The sequence below is a fragment of the Mus musculus genome, chromosome 10 (genome assembly GCF_000001635.26).
Source record: "Mus musculus strain C57BL/6J chromosome 10, GRCm38.p6 C57BL/6J".
Classification (NCBI taxonomy): domain Eukaryota; kingdom Metazoa; phylum Chordata; class Mammalia; order Rodentia; family Muridae; genus Mus; species Mus musculus.
In genome coordinates this window covers 81,335,226-81,356,936 of record NC_000076.6, presented here as the reverse complement: position 1 = coordinate 81,356,936, position 21,711 = coordinate 81,335,226, and the positions used below count along the sequence as shown (strand labels likewise).

The 21,711-nt window shown below is 54.0% G+C and overlaps 2 protein-coding genes across 12 annotated transcripts; both read left to right on the top strand.

Annotated features, from left to right (window-relative positions):
* The first annotated feature begins 5,993 nt into the window (after window positions 1–5,993).
* Hmg20b (high mobility group 20B) lies at window positions 5,994–10,891 on the top strand. Of its 6 annotated transcripts, none has more exons than XM_006513248.2 (10): window positions 6,426–6,530; window positions 6,748–6,803; window positions 7,449–7,557; window positions 7,848–8,051; window positions 8,321–8,441; window positions 8,905–8,951; window positions 9,429–9,501; window positions 9,881–10,096; window positions 10,245–10,369; window positions 10,460–10,891. In XM_006513248.2, exons 2-10 carry the CDS (start codon window positions 6,766–6,768, stop codon window positions 10,772–10,774), a joined length of 1,248 nt encoding a protein of 415 aa, XP_006513311.1. In that variant the 5' UTR covers window positions 6,426–6,530; window positions 6,748–6,765; the 3' UTR covers window positions 10,775–10,891. The 6 variants fall into 6 exon arrangements, with proteins under 6 accessions (XP_030100765.1, XP_006513311.1, NP_001156638.1 ...); NM_001163166.1 differs by having other exon boundaries at window positions 6,480–6,530; window positions 10,245–10,377; XM_006513249.4 differs by having other exon boundaries at window positions 6,493–6,664.
* A 2,425-nt stretch (window positions 10,892–13,316) lies between these two features.
* Gipc3 (GIPC PDZ domain containing family, member 3) lies at window positions 13,317–21,675 on the top strand. 6 transcript variants are annotated; one of them, XM_030244980.1, is made up of 7 exons: window positions 13,320–13,859; window positions 15,261–15,446; window positions 15,569–15,749; window positions 16,561–16,673; window positions 18,659–18,753; window positions 18,903–19,963; window positions 20,013–20,395. In XM_030244980.1, the coding sequence occupies exons 1-7, from the start codon at window positions 13,419–13,421 to the stop codon at window positions 20,306–20,308; spliced, it is 2,373 nt and encodes a 790-aa protein (XP_030100840.1). In that variant the 5' UTR covers window positions 13,320–13,418; the 3' UTR covers window positions 20,309–20,395. The 6 variants fall into 6 exon arrangements, with proteins under 6 accessions (XP_030100838.1, XP_030100837.1, XP_030100839.1 ...); XM_030244978.1 differs by having other exon boundaries at window positions 13,317–13,859; window positions 16,561–16,610; window positions 18,903–21,675; XM_030244977.1 differs by having other exon boundaries at window positions 13,317–13,859; window positions 18,903–21,675.
* Window positions 21,676–21,711: the final 36 nt, after the last annotated feature.

Genomic DNA, 21,711 nt, shown 5'->3' with positions numbered 1-21,711 from the left:
ACTATCAATTCTCCAACCTTAGCCTCGAGGATTGATGGGATTTCGGGCCTGGCTTAGTGAAGGGCGCCCAGATGTCTGTCACTCACCCACACTCTGCCTTGGGCCCCAGCTAGCCTGCAGCTGGAGGCTGGTGCTCACTCCCGCGCGTGCTCCCTGCAGAAGGGGCCAGAATGAGAACACACCGGGGTGATCCCATAAACTTCCAGACATACATAGTGAGGCACTTACAGGACATATTAGTGCTAATTAATTATTAATTACAGAGAATAGCTGGGCAGAACATCAAAATACAGGCTAGTCTTTAATGAGGGCTGCTAGTGCCAGGAGCCCCACGTGGCAGACGCCTGTGTTTCACTCCTACTTACTGGGTGGTTTTGTGGAACACACTCAAAGAAAGGGGAAGTCAGGCCTCTGTTGGCCTGGTGACTCAGAGACACAGGTGCCGAACACCCCCACACAATTCCAGGCCCAGATCATGAGACACATGAGACAAGTGTCCTCCTATCCCCTCCTCCTGACATTTTATTCCTTTTTTCCCCCCAACTGACCTCAAGCTCAGCTCTGTAAACGAGGCTGGCTTTGAACTCCTGATTCTGCTGCCCCCACCTCCTGAGTACTGAATGGCAGGCCTGTGTCATAGCCGCTTGATGGTGGGGTTACCTGTCTGTATCACTGTACATCTTCCTCCGGGGCATTCAGAGACACGCAGGCTGGATCTGAACCCCTAAGTCCCAAATGGACTGGTCTTTCCTTTGCCTATGAGCAGTCTGTGCTCCCAGCAATGTGTGTGAGCCCGGTGTGGTGGCCCTTTATTTAGTTTCAGCATACTAGAGGCAGAGGCAGAGGCAGAGAAGCAGAGAGGCAGAGAGGCGGAGAGAGGCAGAGAGAGGCAGGCAGAGAGAGGCAGAGAGGCAGAGGAGAGGCAGAGAGGCAGAAGCAGAGGCAGAGGCAATCTCTAAGTTTGAGAGCAACCTACTCTACTTAGTAAGTTTCAGGACGGACAGCCAAGGCTACGTACTGAGACCCTGTCTCAAATTAAATAAATAAATATGCTCAGACTTTCTAGAAGTGGGAGGCCAGCAGAAGTCTCTGCTTCTGATCCAGCCCTGGATCTCCCCTGTTGTTCTGGGGAGAAGGCCTGGCCTGGGCTAGACATCAGATAACTGGCATCTCGTGGCTCCTGGCCTAAGGGGACTAAAAGATAGGAAGAGATATGAGAGATTGCAGTGATTTCTTTTCACTCTTCCTTGGGCAAGTTGCAATCTCAGTGCTTGACCCAAACTTCACGTGTGTGGTAACTGAGGCTCTGGGCCAAGTCATTTGCTGGAGGGCAAGAAGTGGTGCAGTTGCAGGTCTGGGATTGACAACTCCGAGTGACTGTGTAACTACTGGTTGGCCCTGCCTGGTTGTTCTCCCCCCCCCCCTACCCCCTACCCCCCAGACAAAGTTTCTCAGTGTAGCCCTGAGTGTCCTGGAACTCACTTTGTAGACCAGAAATCTGCCTGCCTCCACCTCCCAAGTGCTGGGATTAAAGGCGTGCCCCACCATCGCCCGGCCCCCTGCCTGGGTTTTAACTTCTGTTCCTGTCCTATCTGTCTTCACCCACCCAGTAGCTTCCATCTGCTGACAAGGTCTCTTGTAACTCAGGTTGACCTCAAACTCCTGCTCTAGCCCAGGAACTCCGGAGCCTCTTTCCTCGACCTCTGACCTCCAGAGTGCTGGGATAGGATGAATGCCTTAGCCATTGCCTCTGGTTCATTCAGGTGCTGGGGACAGAATCCAAGACAAGTTGTGCCACTCTCTACCTTCTGAGCTATGGCCACAGACTGAGCGTATTTTACTTTTTAAACAGGGTTTCATGTAGCCCAGGCTGGCTGGTCATTTTCTACATAATCAACAGAGACCTTGAACTCTTCCTTTCCCTCCTCCTTCACCTCCCTAGAGCTGAGATGGGAGGCCTGGGACCATGTGCACAGCTTCCAGCAGCCTCCTGGAGCTGACTCAGCAGCAACGGGTGCCTCTACATATCCGGCCCTTTTGGATTCAGCTCAAGTTTCTACTTCCTAAGGCTATCCCACCTCCTCCTTGTGCCTCCCTGTGGCTGGAGAAGTCACCAGAAATCTGTGGTCTCAGGCCAGGTTGAAAACTGAATGTCACAGTGAGGGCACTGAGGAACCAAGCGGGGCTTGAGGGCCTTCAGGCAGGATGAAAGCTGGCCCGCCAGGATGTTAGTTAGATCTCTGGCCAGGAGAGACGGAGACAATGCCAGATTAAAAAGCCCAGCAGAGAGGAGATGATTCTGTTTAACCTCATGAATGGAAGGGATGTTTGCCCCTGGAAAGGCAAAGGTCAGAAAAGACAAGTTAAGAGGAAGGAATCAGCACCCAGACCCTCAGGGTGGGAGTCCAGACAGATCCTGACAGCTTTTGATGTCCCTCCAGCGCCCCAGCAGCCCAGGACGCCAAGCCCACGCCTCCACCCATCCATGGGGCATTGGATTTCCTGGTGGCTGAAGTCCAGCCTCTGGGGTGGGGCCCGCTTTGATGTGGTGGGGTTCAGACCCCCTGACGGGGGGGGGGGGGGCAAGGCTCTGCCGAGTTCTCTGAGATTTTGGGATGGCTGGAGGGGAAAGAGGCCTTAGTGCTACTCACTGTTCAGTAAAAAAGAGCCTCATGGGACTGAGAGTGATTGGGGCTTGGTGCGGTAATAACATTTTTACATTTTAACTTTTTTTATAAGGTATTACACAGACCTTTCTCTTTTTTTAAGAATATTTATTATTATATGTAAGCACACTGTAGCTGTCTTCAGACACCCCAGAAGAAGGAGTCAGATCTCATTACGGATGGCTGCTGGGATTTGAACTCAGGACCTCCAGAAGAGCAGTCAGTGCTCTTAACCGCTGAGCCATCTCTCCAGCCCACATTTTAACTTAATTTAGGTGTTTGGGGTTTTTTGTTTTGTTTTGTTTTTGTTTGTTTGTTTTTTCTGGCTTTTCGAGACAGGATCTCTCAGTAGCCCTAGCTGTCCTGGAACTCACTCTGTGGACCAGGCTGGCCTCAGACTCACGGTGACCCACCTGCCTCTGCCTCCCAAGTGCTGGGATTGAAGTTAGGTGTGCGGCATCACTCCTGGTTTTAAGAAGCCATTTGGGGTTGGAAGTTAGGGGAATACAGGGCCTGAGGTGTGCAAGGCAGACACTCAGCCACTGAGCTCTGCTCCCACACAACACACTAAAGTTTAACCGGAGGCTGAGGCAGAGGGTTGCAAGCTCAACCTAGCCTGGGCAGCTTAGTAAGACCCTGAATCAAAATATAAAAAAGATCTGGGGTGGGGGAAGGCTGGAGAGATGGCTCAGCAGTTAAGAGCACTGACAGCTCTTCCTAAGGTCCCTGAGTTCAATTCCCAGCAGCCACATGGTAGCTCACAACCATCCGTAATGATATCTGGCAGCCTCTTCTGGTGTGTCTGAAGACAGCTATAGTTTACTTATATACAATAATAAATAAATCTTTTTTTAAAAAATCTAGGGCCAGGGGTGGTGGCGCACACCTTTAATCCCAGCACTCGGGAGGCAGAGGCCAGCCTGGTCTACAAAATAAGTTCCAGAACAGCCAGGGCTATACAGAGAAACCCTGTCTTGAAAAACAAAAAACAAACAAACAAACAAAAACAAAAAAATCCCAAAAAAAATCTAGGGCAGGGCCTAGTGGAGTACACCCTAATCCCTATAATCCCTACATGCTAGAGAGGCAGGAGGATCCCTGTGAGGGCGAGGCCAGCATGGTCTACAGAGCTACAGGACAACCAGGGCTACACAAAGAAACCCTGGGCGATAGATATAACAAGACAAAACAAAACACAGAAAACAAAATTTAAAAAAGAACACAAAAGGTCTGGACATGGCTCAGGGGTGGGGTTCCTGCCTAAAAATTCCTCAGTGAGGGTCTGTGGCCCTGGTCAGAGGTAAAGCTCTGCCTAGTATCCCCCCAAAGAGAGGGCTGGGGCGTGGTGGTCAGAGATAGAAAGCCTGACCAGTCTCAGGTCCCAGGTTCCATTTCCACCACCAAAAACTAAGAACTGTAGAGCAGACATGCTGATACATGTTATCTGAGCCTCAGGGCCATAGGGCTGCGCATTCATTCCTTCACAGCAACCTGACCTGCACAGACACCTGTCTGAAATGACAGCCCTTCATCAGCAACTCTTCCCACAGTCCCTAGTGCTTCCCAGGGTGAGTTAAAAACACCATAAACACCGGGCAGTGGTGGCACACGCCTTTAATTCTGGCACTTGGGAGGCAGAGGCAGGCAGATTCTGAGTTTGAGGCCAATCTGGTCTACAGCCAGGGCTATACAGAGAAACTCTGTAGAGCAGGCTGGCCTTGACCTCGCGGAGATTCACCTGCCTTTTCCTCTGGAGGGCTGGGACTAATGGCGTGTGCCATCACCTCCCAGCTTCTTTCTTATTTATTTATTTATTTATTTTTAATTGTCTCTGAGAGGCTTTCACTATGTAGCACAGGGGACTGGAACTTACAGAGATCCCCTGCTTCTGTCTCCCTAGTGGTAGCATTAAAGGCAGGTGAGCCCACACCAAGCTCACAGCCAGTGATGAAGGCTGAGACTCTGTTCAGGGTAACTGTCAGGCTGCTCCCTTCCTGGACCACCTGTAGAAACCTTTGACCTGTGCCTGGGTCCCCACAGCCGCCTGTCATTGTTTTACCCAAATGCTCTTCTATCTCTGTTGTAACAGGAAGCCCAAGTTTGATCAAGCCTAACCTTATCTAAGAAGCTCTATCTGAACTGTCACCTGCTTGAGAGGAGCGGCTCAGAATCCCCCAGCCTGTTGAGTTTGGGGGGCGTCACTTGCACCTGCCATTAAGATAGACATAAGCACATGCTGCATGTGTAAGCATGTGTGTGGTCCCATAAACACATGCTATCATTACAATGCGTCACCTGGCCAACATTACCCCATCACAGAGTTTCAGTTTACAAACAGCACGGGAGGACTGAGCCCACGACCGCAGTGCATGATGGGATGGAAACACCCTAACCCTGCCCCAACCCCTCCAGGGGAATTATGGGCGGGGCTCCACTCTGACCACACTCCCAGCCCTTAGTGTGGCTACCAGGAATCGAACTGGAAGAGCAGCAGGTTTTATTTAAACCACTGAGCAATATCTTCAATCATTTGTTTTTAAAAAGATTTATTTGGGCTGGTGAGATGGCTCAGTAGGTAAGAGCACCTGACTGCTCTTCCAAAGGTCCGGAGTTCAAATCCCAGCAACCACATGGTGGTTCACAATCATCTGTAACAAGATCTGACACCTATTATTTCACGTTTATGAGCATTTTCCCTGCATGTAAGCCTGTTTGCTTGCCTAATGCTCAAAAGGGTAAAAAGAGGTCTCCTGGGACAGTTACAGATACTTTTTAGCAGACAAATGGGTGCTGGGGATCGAACCCAGGTTCTCTGCAAAAGAAACAGGCACTCCTAACCATAGAACCAACTCTCAGTTTCTCTTTTACTGTGGGATGTTACAGAAGACTGGAGTAAAATCACATTTGGCAACCTAGATGTGTGGTGCTGTCTCTTCCATTTGGATAATGCGGATCAAATTCAAGTTGTTGGGTTTCTCTGTAAACCCCTTGGCTTGCTGAGTCAGTCCGCACTGACCTTCAAAATGATTTTTTTTTTTTTTTAATGAAAATGCTCTTAGCCCAGCTTCTATCTCAGATCTAGGTGTCAGCCTCCCAGCCTGTTACTCCTCCTATGGTTCAATGTACCCCTTGGTCAGAGAGTAAAATCAAGGTTCCACGGGAAGGGAAATCAGTGCCTGGTGGTCATTTCCCCAGTCCTCCGTTTATAAAGCATACGTTCATTTATTGATTTAGGTCTGTGTGTGATGCACATGGCACAGCACACAGTGGAGTTCAGAGGACAACTTGCTGGAAAACCATTCTCACATTCCACTTTGTGGGTTCCGAATGCAAGTCGTCCACTAGGTGGCGAGCACCTTCAAGTGCTGTGCAATCTCACCAGACCCATTTTTTTTCAACGTAGTAAGAAAAACTACACCTGGCCGTACTGCAGGGGCGGGGGGTGCCTCTTTGGAACCTAACTCCTTCCTTAGAAGCCTACTAAAAACGCCTCTTCTGCCGAATATCCCCGGTCCCCATCTCCACACCCTAGCTCACCGGTCAGAATGGGGACTACTGGCCCTTTAAGGAGCTCCGCCCCACAGCACGCCGCCAGTCGCCTCCGATTGGTCCCGAGCGCGCCGGAGCGCAGCCGAACTTGACGCACCCGCCCGCAACCTGCCGACGCACCTCCCACGCGGCTCCGCAGATCTTCAGCCAACCACCGCCCGGCGCGCCGAGACTAATCTGCATGACCCCACCTCTCATGGAGGCCTCAGCCAATTAGAGCGCTATCCTTGGGTTCATTAGCATGAGGGCGGAGCGGGCGCGGGCGCTTGGTTGGACCGTCGCCGCGTCTCAGGTCCCGGGAAAGTTTTTTCAGAGGTGAAAAGAGCCGGGAAGTCCGGGCCTGCGCGGGGCGGGGGCTGCGGGGCGCGGCCTCCGGGACTCGATCTCGCAACAAAGGATCGCGGGGCCTCCTGCCCGAGGACCTCCCCGCCCCGGGATCCGCCTCCCCGGTCCGGGCCCCCCGGGGATCGCCCTGCGGTTCCCATCGAGGTGGCAGGCAGGACCCCCTGACCTTTGCCGGCTTCTGTTCCAGATCCCGCCCGGAGTGGCCATGTCCCACGGTCCCCGGCAGCCAGGCGCAGCCACCGCGTGAGTGCGCCTCCCCCAGCCTGTCCCGACCCTGGATAAGCCCTGTCCCCATCGTCGGGTACCCCTGGAAATGCCTTGTGTCCATCTCGAGTACCAGGGGTCATGCCCTGTCTCCACCCCGGGTACTCCTGGACATGTCCTGTCCTGCATCCTTGGGAACTCTTAAACATTCCCTATATCCACCCTCGGGTACCCCTAAACACACCATGTCCACGCTGGGATCTCTGGACATACCCTGTCTCATCCTCAGGTACCTCTGTGTACCTCTGTTTTGGGAACCCCTGATCCTGTCCTGTCCCTATACCCTACCTACCTTATCCCCACTACAGGAACTTCTGACCATGTCCTGTCACCCTTCGGGGATTTCTGTACTCCCTGTAGAACTGCCAAGACACCCTATGGCCTTCCTCACTATCTCATCTTCCTCCCAGGCCCCAGGACCAACTCACCTCGTCCTCCGTCCCCACCCCGCCAGTGGCCTACTGTGATCCTTGGATCCTCAAACTCTGGGTCCCCACCCCCTTTTTCCAGGCTCATGCGTGCTCCCACATACTTCTGTGATCTCCAATGACAAGAAGGGGATGGGTAGGTATGGGGGAATGATTTTGGCACTGATGGATGACGCTGGTTTCCATTGTCCCCAAGACCTGCGGGAGGCAAGACTCCGGGCCAGCACGGGGCCTTTGTAGTGGCTGTCAAGCAGGAGCGCAGCGAGGGTTCCCGAGCTGGAGAGAAGGGGCCCCAGGAGGAGGAGGTGAGTCCCCATCTGAAAAGCCTGGCCGGCCGCTGGCTCAGCAACACATACCTCACAAATCCAGACTATAAGATCCTCCCACTGCCTAGCAAGAGGCCACACCCCAGCCTAGCCTGTCAGTGGCTTCAGCCCCACCCCTAGGAGGCTGTCTTGGTGCAGGACCCGTAGGTTCTCTAGAGTTCTGACCCTTGATCTGCCGACCTACCACTAGACTAGGCCCCGCCCATATGCCCCAGACCCCCACCCACACTTCCCAGAGCCCCTCCCAAGGACACAGCCTCCTCCTGCAGCCAGTGAAGAAGCGAGGCTGGCCCAAAGGCAAAAAAAGAAAGAAGATTCTCCCAAATGGGCCCAAGGCCCCCGTCACTGGCTATGTTCGCTTCCTGAATGAGAGGCGGGAACAGATTCGCACCCGCCACCCGGACCTTCCATTCCCGGAGATCACGAAGATGTTGGGCGCCGAGTGGAGCAAGCTGCAGCCGGCAGAGAAGCAGGTAGAGACCAGAGAAAGGGGTGGCAGAAACAGGAGGATCCCTGGGCAAGCCCCATCGGTGAGAGACCCAGGCCCAAAGAACAAGGTGGAGAACGTCCAGTAGTCCTGGAGAAGGGACCCTCTCTCTGTGGGTTGGAGGGAGGAAGGGAGGCAAGGGAGGGGTTACGAATACATCAGTATGAGGGGAGTTGGGGGCCTGGCTCTGGCCACATCTGTGTGCCTACCTTCGTTTGGGCTGGCCCTAGTTTGAGGATGCTGCCCCCCTCCTAGCGGTACCTGGATGAGGCAGAGAAGGAGAAACAGCAGTACTTGAAGGAGCTGTGGGCATACCAGCAGTCAGAGGCCTACAAGGTCTGCACTGAGAAGATTCAAGAAAACAAAATTAAAAAAGGTGAGTGAGCCAGGCAGTAGTGGTGCACACCTTTACTCCAGCACTTGGGAGACAGAGGCAGGTGGATCTCTGCTTTTGAGACCAGTCTGGTCTGTAAAGTGAGTTCCAGGACAGCCAGGGCTACCCAGAGAAACCCTGTCTCAAAAACAAACAAAAGCCGGGCGTGGTGGCACACGCCTTTAATCCTAGCACTCGGGAGGCAGAGGCAGGCGGATTTCTGAGTTCGAGGCCAGCCTGGTCTACAGAGTGAGTTCCAGGACAGCCAGGGCTACACAGAGAAACCCTGTCTCATAAAACCAAAACCAAACAAACAAACAAACAAACAAAAACCCAACAACAATAAAAGGAAAGGTGAATGGGCCCAAACTCCCCTCATAAGCATAAAGGTTTATGTGGGGCCGTCCAGGTGGGGCCTCTGGACTGGGAGGGTGCTGGCTGACCTGCCTTCCTCCCTCCCCACTAGAGGACTCCAGTTCTGGGCTCATGAACACCCTCCTGAATGGGCACAAGGTAAGGGCCTCTCAGTCCAGAAGTACTTAAGAGAGAAGATACCTACCCCCAAAGCTAGTGTGTTCCATAGATAAAAGCAAGACCACTGTGGAGACACAGTGACTCTGTGGTGGGGCATAGCTTAGTGGTGAAGTCATTGCCCAGAATGCACAGAACCAAGGGCTCTACCCCCACCACCACCCACCCACCCCACCATGAGAGGGCCTCATGTATAGAGTGCTGACCTGGCATGCAGGAAGCTGGGGACTCCAGCGCCACTCAGAGTTAAGAACACTCACTGCTCCTGCACCCCCTTGGGTGTGAGCACAGACACCTCTAACTCCAGTTCTGGGGCATCTGCTAACCTCCTCTGGCCTCTGTGGATAATGCATGCACATGGGAGACACACAATACAAAGGAAATAAAAGCAGTCTGGGGCTCCAGGCGACCCAAGCTCCAGAGATGTGGGTCCCCACCGAACTCATTGCCATGTCCCAGGGTGTGGACTGCGATGGCTTTTCCACCTTTGATGTGCCCATCTTCACGGAAGAGTTTCTGGACCAAAACAAAGGTGAGATTTTAGCAGGTGCTTATGTCCTGGTTGCAGGATGAGTGGAAATGAGAATGAGGGCTGGAGTCAGGACTGAAGTTCCAGGGGGCCGTGATGGAGGAGGGATGGGGTCAGGGATGGAATGGGCAATAGAGGGAAGATGGGGCCAGACTGGAGACGGTGGGGGTACGGTGCGGTTAGGAATGGAGGGAGAAAAGGGTCGGGCTGGGGTCTAGGATTGAGGGCGGATAGGATCAGGGCTGAAGGGAGATGAGATCAGGGGTAAGGTCAGGAATGGAGGGAGATGGGTCGGGTTGAGGCCAGAGATGAAATGGGTCTATAGCACTCCGGGACCAGTATGACGGGGAGGCAGCTCAGGGCTCTGACTCCTGTCCCGCAGCACGCGAGGCAGAGCTGCGGCGCCTGAGAAAGATGAACGTGGCCTTCGAGGAGCAGAATGCGGTGCTGCAGCGCCACACGCAGAGCATGAGCAGCGCGCGTGAGCGTCTGGAGCAGGAGTTGGCGCTGGAGGAGCGGCGCACACTGGCATTGCAGCAGCAACTACAGGCCGTGAGGCAGGCGCTCACGGCTAGCTTCGCCTCCCTGCCGGTGCCCGGTGCGCAGCCCCGCCCACACCTCCGGTCCCGCCCACACTTTTCAATTAGGCCTCGCCCGAGTTCGGACCCGCCCCCTCGCAAGGCCAATTCCCTGGTCCCTCCCAGCTACGGACCTGGGAGGCCTCTCTCTAACCCACTGACCCGCAGGCACCGGGGAGACACCGACCCTCGGGACGCTGGACTTTTACATGGCGCGGCTTCATGGAGCCATCGAGCGCGACCCCGCGCAGCACGAGAGACTGATCGCGCGCGTCAAGGAGATCCTGGCGCGGGTAGCCAGGTGCGGGATGTGGGAGGGGAGAGTGGGGTGAAGGGAGAGAGCGGCTCTGCTTGAGGTCTTCATCACCCCCTCTGTCCTACAGCGAGCACCTGTGACAGACCTCTTGGACCAGGAGATGCCCCTCCCCACCCGCCCAGAAAGAAGCTACACCTTGGGGTCTCCAGGCCCCCCTCAAATGAAATCTCAACCGCATCCCTTTAGCTTCGAACCCCATCCCAGGTTGCAGAGACCGGGAGACCTGCCTGCCTCACAGGGAGGGTCACACTACAGTGGGTCAGGAACAGAGGAGCCAAGGCCGCTGGACTCGGATACCCCACCCCCACCCCTGGTGCTGAGCAGGAGGACCCCAGGTCGCTCACCATACAGCCAGGGGACCTGCTGCGCAGGCGCTGGCTAACCTGGCAGAGCCGGGGTAGGGGTGGGGCAGTCCGACAGCCCCTTCCCCTGCGCCTTTCATCACTCAATCTGGACTTTTAAATAAGTGTTGAATAAAAACAAATGGGTTTTCACTCAAGTTAATATTTGTGGCTTTGGGGGAGTGGGCCCAGCCTGTTTATGATTCTCCTGCTGTGGTGGTTTGGTCTGCCCTCCTACCTCTGGTAGAGGATCTCAGGACCTTCACTACACGGTTATCAGGTGGGGAAACTGAGGCAGAGTTGGGCTGGAGTTCCCCATCACCCTGTTGGTTTTGAGGGTCTTCTGTGGGTTCAGGGCCAGGCTGGACATTCAGTTCACCCAACCGAGTCCCCAGACTGGACTTCAGTCCACCTCAGAAATTTACTGCTTTAGCTGGGTGTTGGCCAAGCCTTTAGTCCCAGCCAACACTCAGGCAGAGGCAGGAGGATCTGCATGAATTCGAGGCCAGTCTGGTCTACAGAGTGAATTCCAGGACAGCCAGGACTACCCAGAAACCCTGTCTCAAAACAAACAAACAAAACAACACCACAGAGTTCTCCAGCCATTAGCACCATCTAGTTCTAGAACATTCTTCAGAGGAAACCCTGACAGCATGAACCTTCTCTGTGCCTGGTCTCCGGCCCTCTTACACCCACCACTCACTCCACATTCTTGGACATTTTCCACCATGGAGGTTGTACAGTGTGGCTTTTTATGCCTGCTTCTCTCAGTGAGCATCACTGACACTATGGGGCATGTCCTCTTCACGGCTGAGTAATATTCCATGTGCCCCAGGCTGTGGTAAGTCACTCTGGCGTGGCAGTCTGTGCCTGTCTGCTTCCTGTTTGACCATCCACATCGACCTCCCCCCACCCCTGCCCTGCCCCAGGGCAGGAGCTGTGGGATGTGGCAGATAACTGTGGAAGATACCTCTGGCTCAAACTTGAAGAGCCCTGCCAAGGGACTCTGTTTAATTAATGAGATAGAATATCTTGTAAAACTTCCCAATCCAGCACACATATGCTGTGCCAAGGAATTGTATCCCCCCAAATGTGCTCCTGTCCTCACCCCAGAACCCCCAGGCATGGCCTTATTGGGAATCAGGAGGAAAACAGTGAGATTAACTTGAGTGAGGTCATGTTGGGGTAGAGTGGGCACTATGCCAGCAGCGAGTATCATTTTGAGAACAGGAAAGTTAACACAGGCCTAGGAGCGGGCTTAGTGACAACAGAGGCAGAAACTGCACAACAGGCCTGTGGGCCAAGGCCAGTCAAGGACTGCCAGAGTCGAAGACAGCCTCCCACAGCCCCGGGAGAGAGGGGAGCACCTCCACTTATCAACTGAGGAAGGATTAAGTTCATCTGAGTTTTGTTTTGTGACAATGTCTCATGTAGCCAAGGCTAGCCTGGAATTCACTGTGTGTCAAGGATGACCTTGATCCTCCACGTCCCCAGGTAGGGGTGTCCTTATGCCCAGATCTCTCTCTCTCTCTGAATACTCTCTCTGTATGTACACCTGCATGCCAGAAGAGGGCATCAGATCCAATTATAGTTGGAGGTGAGTTACTGGCCAGTGCTTTTAACCACTGAACCATCCCTCCAGTTTCCGTTGTTGGTCCTCTTTTAAGTCACCTACGTTGTGACACTCTGTCGTGGGAATCTAGAAGACACAAACAGCCTCAGATGTTCATTGACCCCTGCACACCCCACTTCACCCACCACATACCTGGGGATCCCTGAAAAAGTAGCATTTTATAGTGGTTTGGTCATCCTTCCTTCCTTTCTTTCTTTCTTTCTTTCTTTCTTTCTTTCTTTCTTTCTTTCTTTCTTTCTTTCTTTCTTTCTTTCTTTCTAGATTTATTTATTTATTTATTTATTTATTTATTTATTTTACATATGTGAGTACACTGTTGCTCTCTTCAGAGAAACACACCAGAAGAGGGCGTCAGATCTCATTACAGATGGTTGTGAGCCACCATGCGATTGCTGGGAATTGAACTCAGGACCTCTGGAAGAGCAGTCAGTGCTCTTAACCGCTGGGCCATCTCTCCAGCCCTGGTCTTCATTTCTTAACAAAAATTCTTTTTGCCAGGAGAGTGGGCTGAGTTGAGAGAGGATTCTCTGTATAGCCCTAGCTGTCCTGGAACTCGCTCTGTAGACCAGGCTAGCCTTGAACTCAGAGAGCCACCTGCCTCTACCTTCCCAGTGCTTGGACTAAAGGTGTGCACTCTCACTGCCTGGCTATCGACAATTATTTTTCCAGGGGTAGTGCACACAACTTTAATTCCATCATTGGGGAGTCTGACGCCAGAGGATCAGGAGGAGGTTAGGGTCACCCTTGGGTACATAGTGAGTTCCAGGCCAACCTGGGCTACATGAGATTCTGTCTCAAAAACAAAACAAAAATTATTAAGGGAGAGATTTGGAGGTAGGGGCCGCAGGTGGTCTTTAAAATAAACAGGTGAGCAGGAACTCACTGGGAGCTCTGGGGACTGAGCCCCAGAGGAGAGCCCAGCTTGTGCAAGAGCCCTGAGGCAGGGTGGACCCTGAGGTAGGGCAAGGAAGGAGGCACGCGAGGCCAGATAGACAGAGGGACAAGGCACGGAGTTCACAGACAGGGTCGGGGGCTGCGGGAAGACCGCTGACATGGACGGTGGGCTGTGTGCGGAGCGGAGGAGGGAGAAGGGGAGGACGGGCGGGGCTCCCCGGGAGGCCAAGACTGGACGCAGCACCCACAGCCCGGGGCCTCCCCCTGTTGTTCGCGAGTCCCGGGGGAGGGCGCGGCTGGCCCCGGCGGGCGGTTTCACCTTCCCCCGGGCGGCTCGGGTTCCCGGATCCGCTTACGCCCGGCTCCGCTGTCGCGGGACCTCCGGCGGGAGGCTCAGGACGCGGCGGACCCCACGCACCATGGACAGTGCTGCGCCCCGCGAGCCCGGGGCCACCGAGCCCCCCGCCCGCGCGCGCCCGCGCCTAGTGTTCCGCACGCAGCTGGCGCACGGCAGTCCGACCGGCAGGATCGAGGGCTTCACCAATGTCCGCGAGCTTTACGCCAAGATCGCCGAGGCCTTCGGCATCGCTCCTACCGAGGTGAGGGTGGACCGCGGACACCACCCAGGATCCTGTCTGCACTCCACGCGAAAGACAGGATCAGACCCTGGGAGTGGGGTTCCCATAGCCGCCGAGGACCCGACCCAGGTGTCAGGAGCCCATGAATGGCTAATGGGTGGCAATCAGCTCAGTGGGTAGAGCAGTCACCTAGGGTTTGGAAAGCCAGTTTCCATCCCCGACACAGGATAAAGCAGGTGTAGTGATGTAAAGTCTGTTATTCCGATTCTGGGAAGGTGGAGGCAGGAGGATTGAGAGTTAAGCTGGTCATCCTCAGATACATAGGAAACTAGAGGGTCAGCCTGAGCTACATGAGGCCTTATATAAAATAAAATCACTTTTAATTTTTTTCAACTCAATTATTTCTACTATTCCCTTTCAGTTGTTTGTTTTCTTTCTTTTAATTTTGTTTTTCTAAGACAGGCAGTCTCATCATGTAGCCCTGGCCGGTCTGGAACTAGCTCTGTAGACCAGTCTGATTTCAAATTCACAGAAATCTACCTGCTGCAGCCTCTAGAGAGCTGGGATTAAAGGTGTGGGCCACCCACTTAGTGTGGGTTTGATTTATTATATGTAGGGGCACCAGAGTGGGCACCACGGTGGAGGTTGGGCAACAGTTTGCAAGGGGTTAGTACTCTCCTTCCACATGCAGCCCTTGAGAATCAAACAGGTTCAGGACTTGGCAGACTGGCCACAAGCCCCTCCCACTCCCTCCCTCCCTCCTGACTCCAGCCTTCTTGTCCATTTTCTTTTCTTTTCTTTTTTTAAAGATTTAGTTATTTATTATACGTAAGGACACTGTGTAGCTGTCTCAGACACTTTAGAAGAGGGCATCAGATCTTGTTACAGATGGTTGTGAGCCACCATGTGGTTGCTGGGATTTGAACTCAGGACCTTCAGAAAAGCAGATGGTGCTCTTAACCGCTGAGCTCTAGCCCTCTTGTCCGTTTTCATTCCATTGCTTGTTCGTCTAATTAAGATAATATTTCGCTTTGTAGCTCAGGCTGGCCTGAAATTCATTCTGTAACCCAAGCTGGCTTCTAACTTCCAGCATTTCCCTTGCCTTGGCTTCCCGACTTCTGGGCTTACACTCCCGATTCAGGATGCTTGGCTTTTTTATTTTTTATTTTTGGGAAGCCTGAGACTCTCAGTCATCCTTCTGCCTCAGCTTCCTAAGTTCCTGCTTAGGAACAGACAGACCTAAAGCACACCCACAGTCTTGCCAGCCCACTTGGTCACCGGTGAGCAGTTAGAGGCTGGGGGCAGCTGCTGTTTCCTGCGGGCCACGGGTGCATCTGGCCTCCAGGGGGCGCCCGCAGAAGGATGTGCACAGAATCGACTTTTGTCCATGGCTCAATCTGGGTCCCTCTCTTATCCGAACAGATCCTATTCTGCACCCTCAACAGTCACAAAGTGGACATGCAAAAGTTGCTGGGGGGACAGATTGGGCTGGAAGACTTCATCTTTGCACATGTGCGTGGAGAGACCAAAGAAGTGGAGGTCACCAAAACGGAGGATGCTCTAGGACTGACCATCACAGACAACGGAGCCGGATACGCCTTCATCAAGGTGCCTGTGGGTGTGTGTGAACTGGGTGATCAATGGCCTTGTCGAGTCCTAAGAAGACTCTGGGGACCCCAGGGAGGGTGGCCCCGGGCAGACTAGTCACGAGTGATTGTCATTTCCCATAGAGAATCAAGGAAGGCAGCATTATCAACCGGATTGAGGCTGTGTGCGTGGGGGATAGCATTGAGGCCATCAATGACCACTCTATTGTGGGCTGCCGGCACTACGAGGTGGCTAAAATGCTCCGGGAGCTGCCCAAGTCTCAGCCCTTCACCCTGCGTCTAGTGCAGCCCCGGAGAGCTTTTGGTAAGGATTGATGGGCCCCAGGCTTGCCCCAGGGCAATGAGAAGCAGGAAATGGTATTCTGACTCATATTTTCATAGCCCAAGCTGCCATCAAACTCAATATGTACCCAAAGATGACCTTGGGCCTGCTTTGCAATGACTTCGAGAAAGGAGGGTTGCTTCTAGAAAAGTTATTCAAACTTGGCGATGTGAGCACCGCACCGTTTTGGGGTGCTTTCTGTGTAGTGTCCCGGGCTCTTCAGGGTGCTGAGCAGTGTTCCTTACTCTTTGTCAGGAGCTCCTCAGGGGAGGATAGCCAGACATGTCCCCAGACATCACTCAGCAGGGTCTCTTAGGGAAAGAATAATATAAACCTCCAGGACTCCAACCCTGACCACACCCCAAGCCCTTCACTGGAGGATCCTAAGGGAGGGGAGGACCTGAACCTCCACCACCACGCCCGCCCGCAGCTCCTTCACAGAAGTTCTAGGCGGAGCTCCACCCTGACCACACCCACAACCCATCAATAGGGGACTCTAGGTGGGGGCTCTATGCCTGACCACGCCCCTATCTCCTCATTGGAGGATTCTAGGAGGGGCTCCACCCTGACCACGCCCCAAGTCCCTCACTGGGGGGTTTTAGATGGGACTTTACCCCCTGACCACACCCGTAGCCCCATAGTCCTTCAACAGCCCTCAGGAGATTAAGGCATGCCAACCTTGAGTTCAAGGTCAGCCTGGGTCACAGAAGAAGACCCTATTGACAAAAGAAAATAAACATGAAAAACAGTCCACACAAAACAGGACACATCTGTCACCGCTTTGCCCCCTCAGATATGATTGGCCAGAGGAGCAGGAGCAGCAAGTGTCCTGTGGAAGCTAAAGTGAGCAGCGGGAGGGAAACATTACGCCTGCGCTCAGGGGGGGCTGCCACTGTGGAGGAGGCGGTGAGTGACTGTTGGGATGGCAGCAATTGACACCCTCTTGTCAAGCCCACAGTGCTAATGGTGATAAGGCTGGTCATCCCAGCATTCAGGAGGATGAGGCAGGAGGATGGTCACAAGTTCAAGGCTAGCCTGAACCTATGAATAGACCCTGTTCTCAGAGCCGCAGTTTTTCAGCTTGTGCAGTGGGTACCGGTTGGAGAATAGGACAACAGGAACAGCTCCGATCACAGAGTCCAATGGGTGCCACCTGTTCCTGGCGAAGGAGCGGGAGGGACCATCGTGACCTCTAACTTATTATTATTGGTTATTTTTTTGCACTGTGTGTATGCATACAGAGGTCAAAGGTCAATATCTGTGTCTTTCTTACTCCCCAACTTTAATTTTTGTTTTGTTTTGTTTTGTTTTGTTTTGTTTTGTTTTGTTTTTCAAGACAGGGTTTCTCTGTGTAGCCCTGGCTGTCCTGGAACTCACTCTGTAGACCAGGCTGGCCTCGAACTCAGAAACCCGCCTGCCTCTGCCTCCCAAATGCTGGGACTAAAGGTGTGTACCACCACTGCCGGCTTCAACTTTAATTTTTTTTAAAGATTTATTTATTATTATATGTAAGTACACTGTAGCTGTCTTCACACGCACCAGAAGAGGGCGTCAGATCTCATTACGAATGGCTGTGAGCCACCACCATGTGGTTGCTGGGATTTGAACTCAGGACCTTCAGAAGAGCAGCCAGTGCTCTTAACCACTGAGCCATCTCTCCAGCCCAACTTTAAATCTTTTTTTTTTTAATAAGAATTATTTATTTATTTATTTATTTATTTATTTATTATGTGTAAGTACACTGTAGCTGTCCTCAGACACTCCAGAAGAGGGAGTCAGATCTCGTTACGGATGGTTGTGAGCCACCATGTGGTTGCTGGGATTTGAACTCCTGACCTTCGGAAGAGCAGTCGGGTACTCTTACCCACTGAGCCATCTCACCAGCCCTAAATCTTTTTTTATTTCTTTTATTTTATTATTTTAATTTATTATCATTTTTTTAATTTTTGTTTTTTCGAGAGAGTGTTTCTCTGTGTAGCCCTGGCTGTCCTGGAACTCACTTTGTAGACTAGGCTGGCCTTGAACTCAGAAATCCACCTGCCTCTGCCTCCCAAGTGATGGGATTAAAGGTGTGCTGTGCAACTATGTCCAGCTCCAACTTTAAATCTTTTGTTTTGTTTTTTGAGACAGGATTTTTCTGTTATAGCGCTGGCTGTCCTGGAACTCTCTCTGTAGACCAAGCTGGCCTGGAACTCAGAAATCCGCCTGCCTCTGCCTCCCGAGTGCTGGGATTAAAGGCGTGCGCCACCATGCCCAGCTTTTAAATCTTTAAATGGCATTTCTTTATTGTTTTATTATATTTTGCTTGTGTACTTTGTGTGTGCACGTGTTTGGAAAGTGCGTGGACAGGAGGGTGGAGGTCAGAGGACATGTGGGGAGCAGTTCTCACTTCCACCTTTAGAGCCTTCTAGAGCTCAAACCCAGTTCCTCATGCCTGTGAGACGAGAGTCTCACGAAGCGCTCGGAGCGCCTTGAGAGGTGGAATTCTGTGTATTAACTGGACTAGGTAATGTGTGTCTTGTCTGATTCTTCAAGTGTGTTCAGGTACATCCATCACCCAATCTCTCATCTCCTTACCTCTTCCACCCAGACCTCTGTCTCCTCCTCTCACCTCTTCATAATGACACATGGTTTGTGTCAGGGCACAGACCATCCACTACACCACTGAAGAAAGTGTCTCCTATCCCTTTAGTTATCACTCCTGGGGGCGAGTCACCCAGGCCCTCCCCACTATCAATCGGGAAGGCGTCACCTCCAGCAACCACAACTCTGTCAATTCTCAGAAGCGGGGTTCCGCACCCCCTACCCCTAGGAACCACTAATAGTCTATCAATCTTGGGGCGGGCCCTCCAGCCTGTCACTCATCCACTGGGCCATTCACCTATCCGCAGCCCAGCGATGTGGAAGCGGCAGCGGCGCGCAGGGTGGACGACCTGCTGGAGAGCTACATGGGCATCCGAGACCCCGAGCTGGGTAAGCGGCGCGGGTAAGCGCGGGGTCCCCGGCGCGGGAGGGTGGTAGGTGGAAGCATGCGCCGGAGCTCACAGTCAGTCTGTCTGTCCTCCCTGTCCTTCCGTCTGCCCTTCCATCTCTTTTGCTTGTGCATCCTGTCCCTCTGTCTGTCTGGTCCCGCAGCGGCCGCGGTGGTGGAGACTGCTCGGAGCTCGGCGGGAGCCCAGGCTTTCGCACGCGGCCTGGACGCCGTTCTGGGCGAGTTCGCCTTTCCAGACGAGTTCGTGGTGGAGGTGTGGGCAGCTATCGGCGAGGCCCACGACGCTTGTGGCTAGCGTGTGTGGGAGTCTCCAGTCCTGGGCCCAGCCCCTTGCCCCAACGCCACTCCAGATCCCAGGACAGCCCTGAGACAAGGCCCGCCACCAGAACCCAACCCAGTTCTGAGACCCAGGTCCACCCTGAGGCCCAGCCTGGTTCTAGCACCCAGTTCAGCTCTAAGAGCCAGCCAGAACCCCATCCCTGTTCTGGAACCCAGGTTAGCTCCGAGGGCCAGACCAGCTCTAGAACCAATACTGAAGTCCAGCCCAGCTCTAGAACCCGACCCAGTTCTTTGACCCAGGCCCACCCTGAGACTCAGCTTGGTTCTAGCACCCAGTCAGAATTCCAGGCTGGTTCTGGAACCCAGGTTAGCCCCAAGGCCAGCTCCTGCTCTAGAACCAAAGTTGATGTCTTGCCCAGCTCTAGAACCCGAGCCAGTTCTGTGACCCAGGCCCATCCCAAGGCCCAGCCTGATTCTAGCACCCAGCTCAGCTCTGAGACCCAGCTGGAATCCCTGGTCGGCCCTGAATTCCAGTCCTGCTCTAAAACCAAAATTGAAGCCCAGGATAACTCTAGAACCCAACCCAGTTCTGTGACCCAGGCCCACCCCAAGGCCCAGCTTGGTTCTGTAACCCTTGTTTCTGAAGTCCAGCCAGCCTTTAGATCCCAGCCTAGTCCTGGGGTACAGTCTGACTCCAGAACACAGGTCAGCTCCGAGGCTCAGGCTGGCTTTGGAACCCAGAGCAGCCCCAGGCCTGAGCCTTGTTCTAAAACTCATCTTGAACCTGACTGCCAACCCATCCCTAGAACCCAGCCTGGCTCTGAGGTCCAGCCAGGCTTTGAGGCCACACCCCATTCTGGAGCCCAGGGAAATTCTGACACTCATGCCCGACTTAGAACCCAAGCCAGCCCTCAGGTCAACTTCTGCTTGGAGACCAAGTCCACTTCCAGAACACAGTCAGGCTCTGAGAGTGGGCTTGGTTCTAGAACACAGATCCACCCAGATAGGAAACCATGCTCTAGAGCCCAGCCAGACATTGGGACCAACCCTGATGCTGCAGCCCAGGTCATGGCTGACCCTCAGCCTTCCAGAATGCAGCCAAGCCCCGTCCCACAGCCACACTCCGGAATCCAGACAAATGTTAGGAGACAGCTGGGCTCAGAGCACCACCCCAGCAGCCAGTCTCAGAAGCCAGGTTCTGAGAGCCAGCCCAGGTATGAGACAGCCACCACCATGGCCTGGCCCTTCCCTGAGACTTGGAGTGGTTTAGGAAGAAGGGCTTGCTTGGGACCCCAAGCAAGGTCCAGCGAGCCGCTGACTGATGAAACCCAAGTAGGCTCCAGTAGCCAGCCATCTTCCACACCCCTGCCTAGTGCAGGCACTCAGAGCCATACTGCTACCCAGTCCAAACTCAAACCTCAGCCTTGTTCCCCAGCACAGCTACCTACCAGTGCCTCCCAAAGCCCTGAACCCCAAGCTAGCCCCAGTGATGAGTCTGACTCTGAGGCTCAGCCCAGGGGCAGGAGCAGGAAGGCTCTGACAGCAGAGCCCCACCCCCAAATGCCATGCACTCCCAAATCGAGGCCCAGCTTAGGGTTGTCTCAGAGTGCTGACCCCACTCCACCCAGAAGATGGCATGCAGGCTCCAGGACACAGTCCGACTCTGGGACCCAGACCGACTTCCAGGCCTGGCCTAGCTCCGGAGCCTACGTAGGTTGGGCCAGACATCGAAGGTCCCAGCTACAGTCATTGACAGAGAAGGAGCCCAGCTCCAGGTCCCTCTCTAGTTCTGGAGGCAGAAAACAGCACTCGGTGACAACTGGAGCCAGCTGTGTCCCCCAGCAGAACACAGGGCAGTGGCTTGGCTCTGCAGCCCACTCAGCCTCGAGAACCCAAGTCAGTCTTCAGGTTCCATCACGCACTGGAGCCCAGCCCAGCGCTGGGAAGGATTCCAGTTCCAGAACCCGGCTAGACTCCAGCCCCAGCCCCAGCCCCAGCCCCAGCCCCAGCCCCAGCCCCAGCCCCAGCCCCAGCCCCAGCCCCAGCCCCAGCCCCAGCCCCAGCCCCAGCCCCGACACTTCTGGAAGTCAGCCCAGCACAGTAGCCCGCCCCCTCAGCTTTAGAGACAGTCGCCGCCCACAGACCCCTGGCCTTCAGCCTATAAAGGAGCCTAAGCCCCTGACCCGACCTCAGTCTCCAAGCCCACTGACCCCAAGAGCCCCCACCCCTGCCCCGAGCAAGGTCGCTGGGCCTTGGCCTCAAGATGGAACCCAGGCCACAGCGGGCCCCAGGCCAGGCCCCTCACTCTCTCTCCTGGGCCCTGGGTCACCAGGCCCAGACACTCCCCAGAAGCCAGCCCTTTTGCCCAAGCCCCAGCTGGGATGCCAGAAGCCCAACCCCCCCACCATATGCATCACTCCTAGCCCCTCCCCTGGGTCTGGGTCCCTCCCCCACCCCAGCCTGTGACTTGACTCATCCCAGCAGGATTACAGGATGGTAGAAACTGAAGCTTGGGTTTCAGGGACCTGGCTACGAACCCCAAAGCCCCTGTAAGAGGACCCAGCCATAGAAGGCATAGGGGTGGGAGGCTCCTAGGAGATCTTGGTGGGCAATAAAGGAGCCCGCACCTCCACAGCCGCCAGTCTCCTCTTGACTGTGGTTTTCTTGGAGCTG

What these genes read in the sequence shown, in the direction of transcription:
- Gipc3 (XM_030244977.1), top strand. Translation starts at nt 13,419, where the DNA reads ATGGACGGTGGGCTGTGTGCGGAGCGGAGGAGGGAGAAGGGGAGGACG. An exon ending in GCAGCCCCGGAGAGCTTTTG is followed by an intron (nt 15,750 to 16,560) that starts GTAAGGATTGAT and finishes TTGCCCCCTCAG; the next exon opens with ATATGATTGGCCAGAGGAGC. An exon ending in CTGCCACTGTGGAGGAGGCG is followed by an intron (nt 16,674 to 18,658) that starts GTGAGTGACTGT and finishes ACCTATCCGCAG; the next exon opens with CCCAGCGATGTGGAAGCGGC.
- Hmg20b (XM_006513248.2), top strand. Translation starts at nt 6,766, where the DNA reads ATGTCCCACGGTCCCCGGCAGCCAGGCGCAGCCACCGC. An exon ending in TGCAGCCGGCAGAGAAGCAG is followed by an intron (nt 8,052 to 8,320) that starts GTAGAGACCAGA and finishes CCCCCCTCCTAG; the next exon opens with CGGTACCTGGATGAGGCAGA. An exon ending in CGCCTCCCTGCCGGTGCCCG is followed by an intron (nt 10,097 to 10,244) that starts GTGCGCAGCCCC and finishes ACTGACCCGCAG; the next exon opens with GCACCGGGGAGACACCGACC.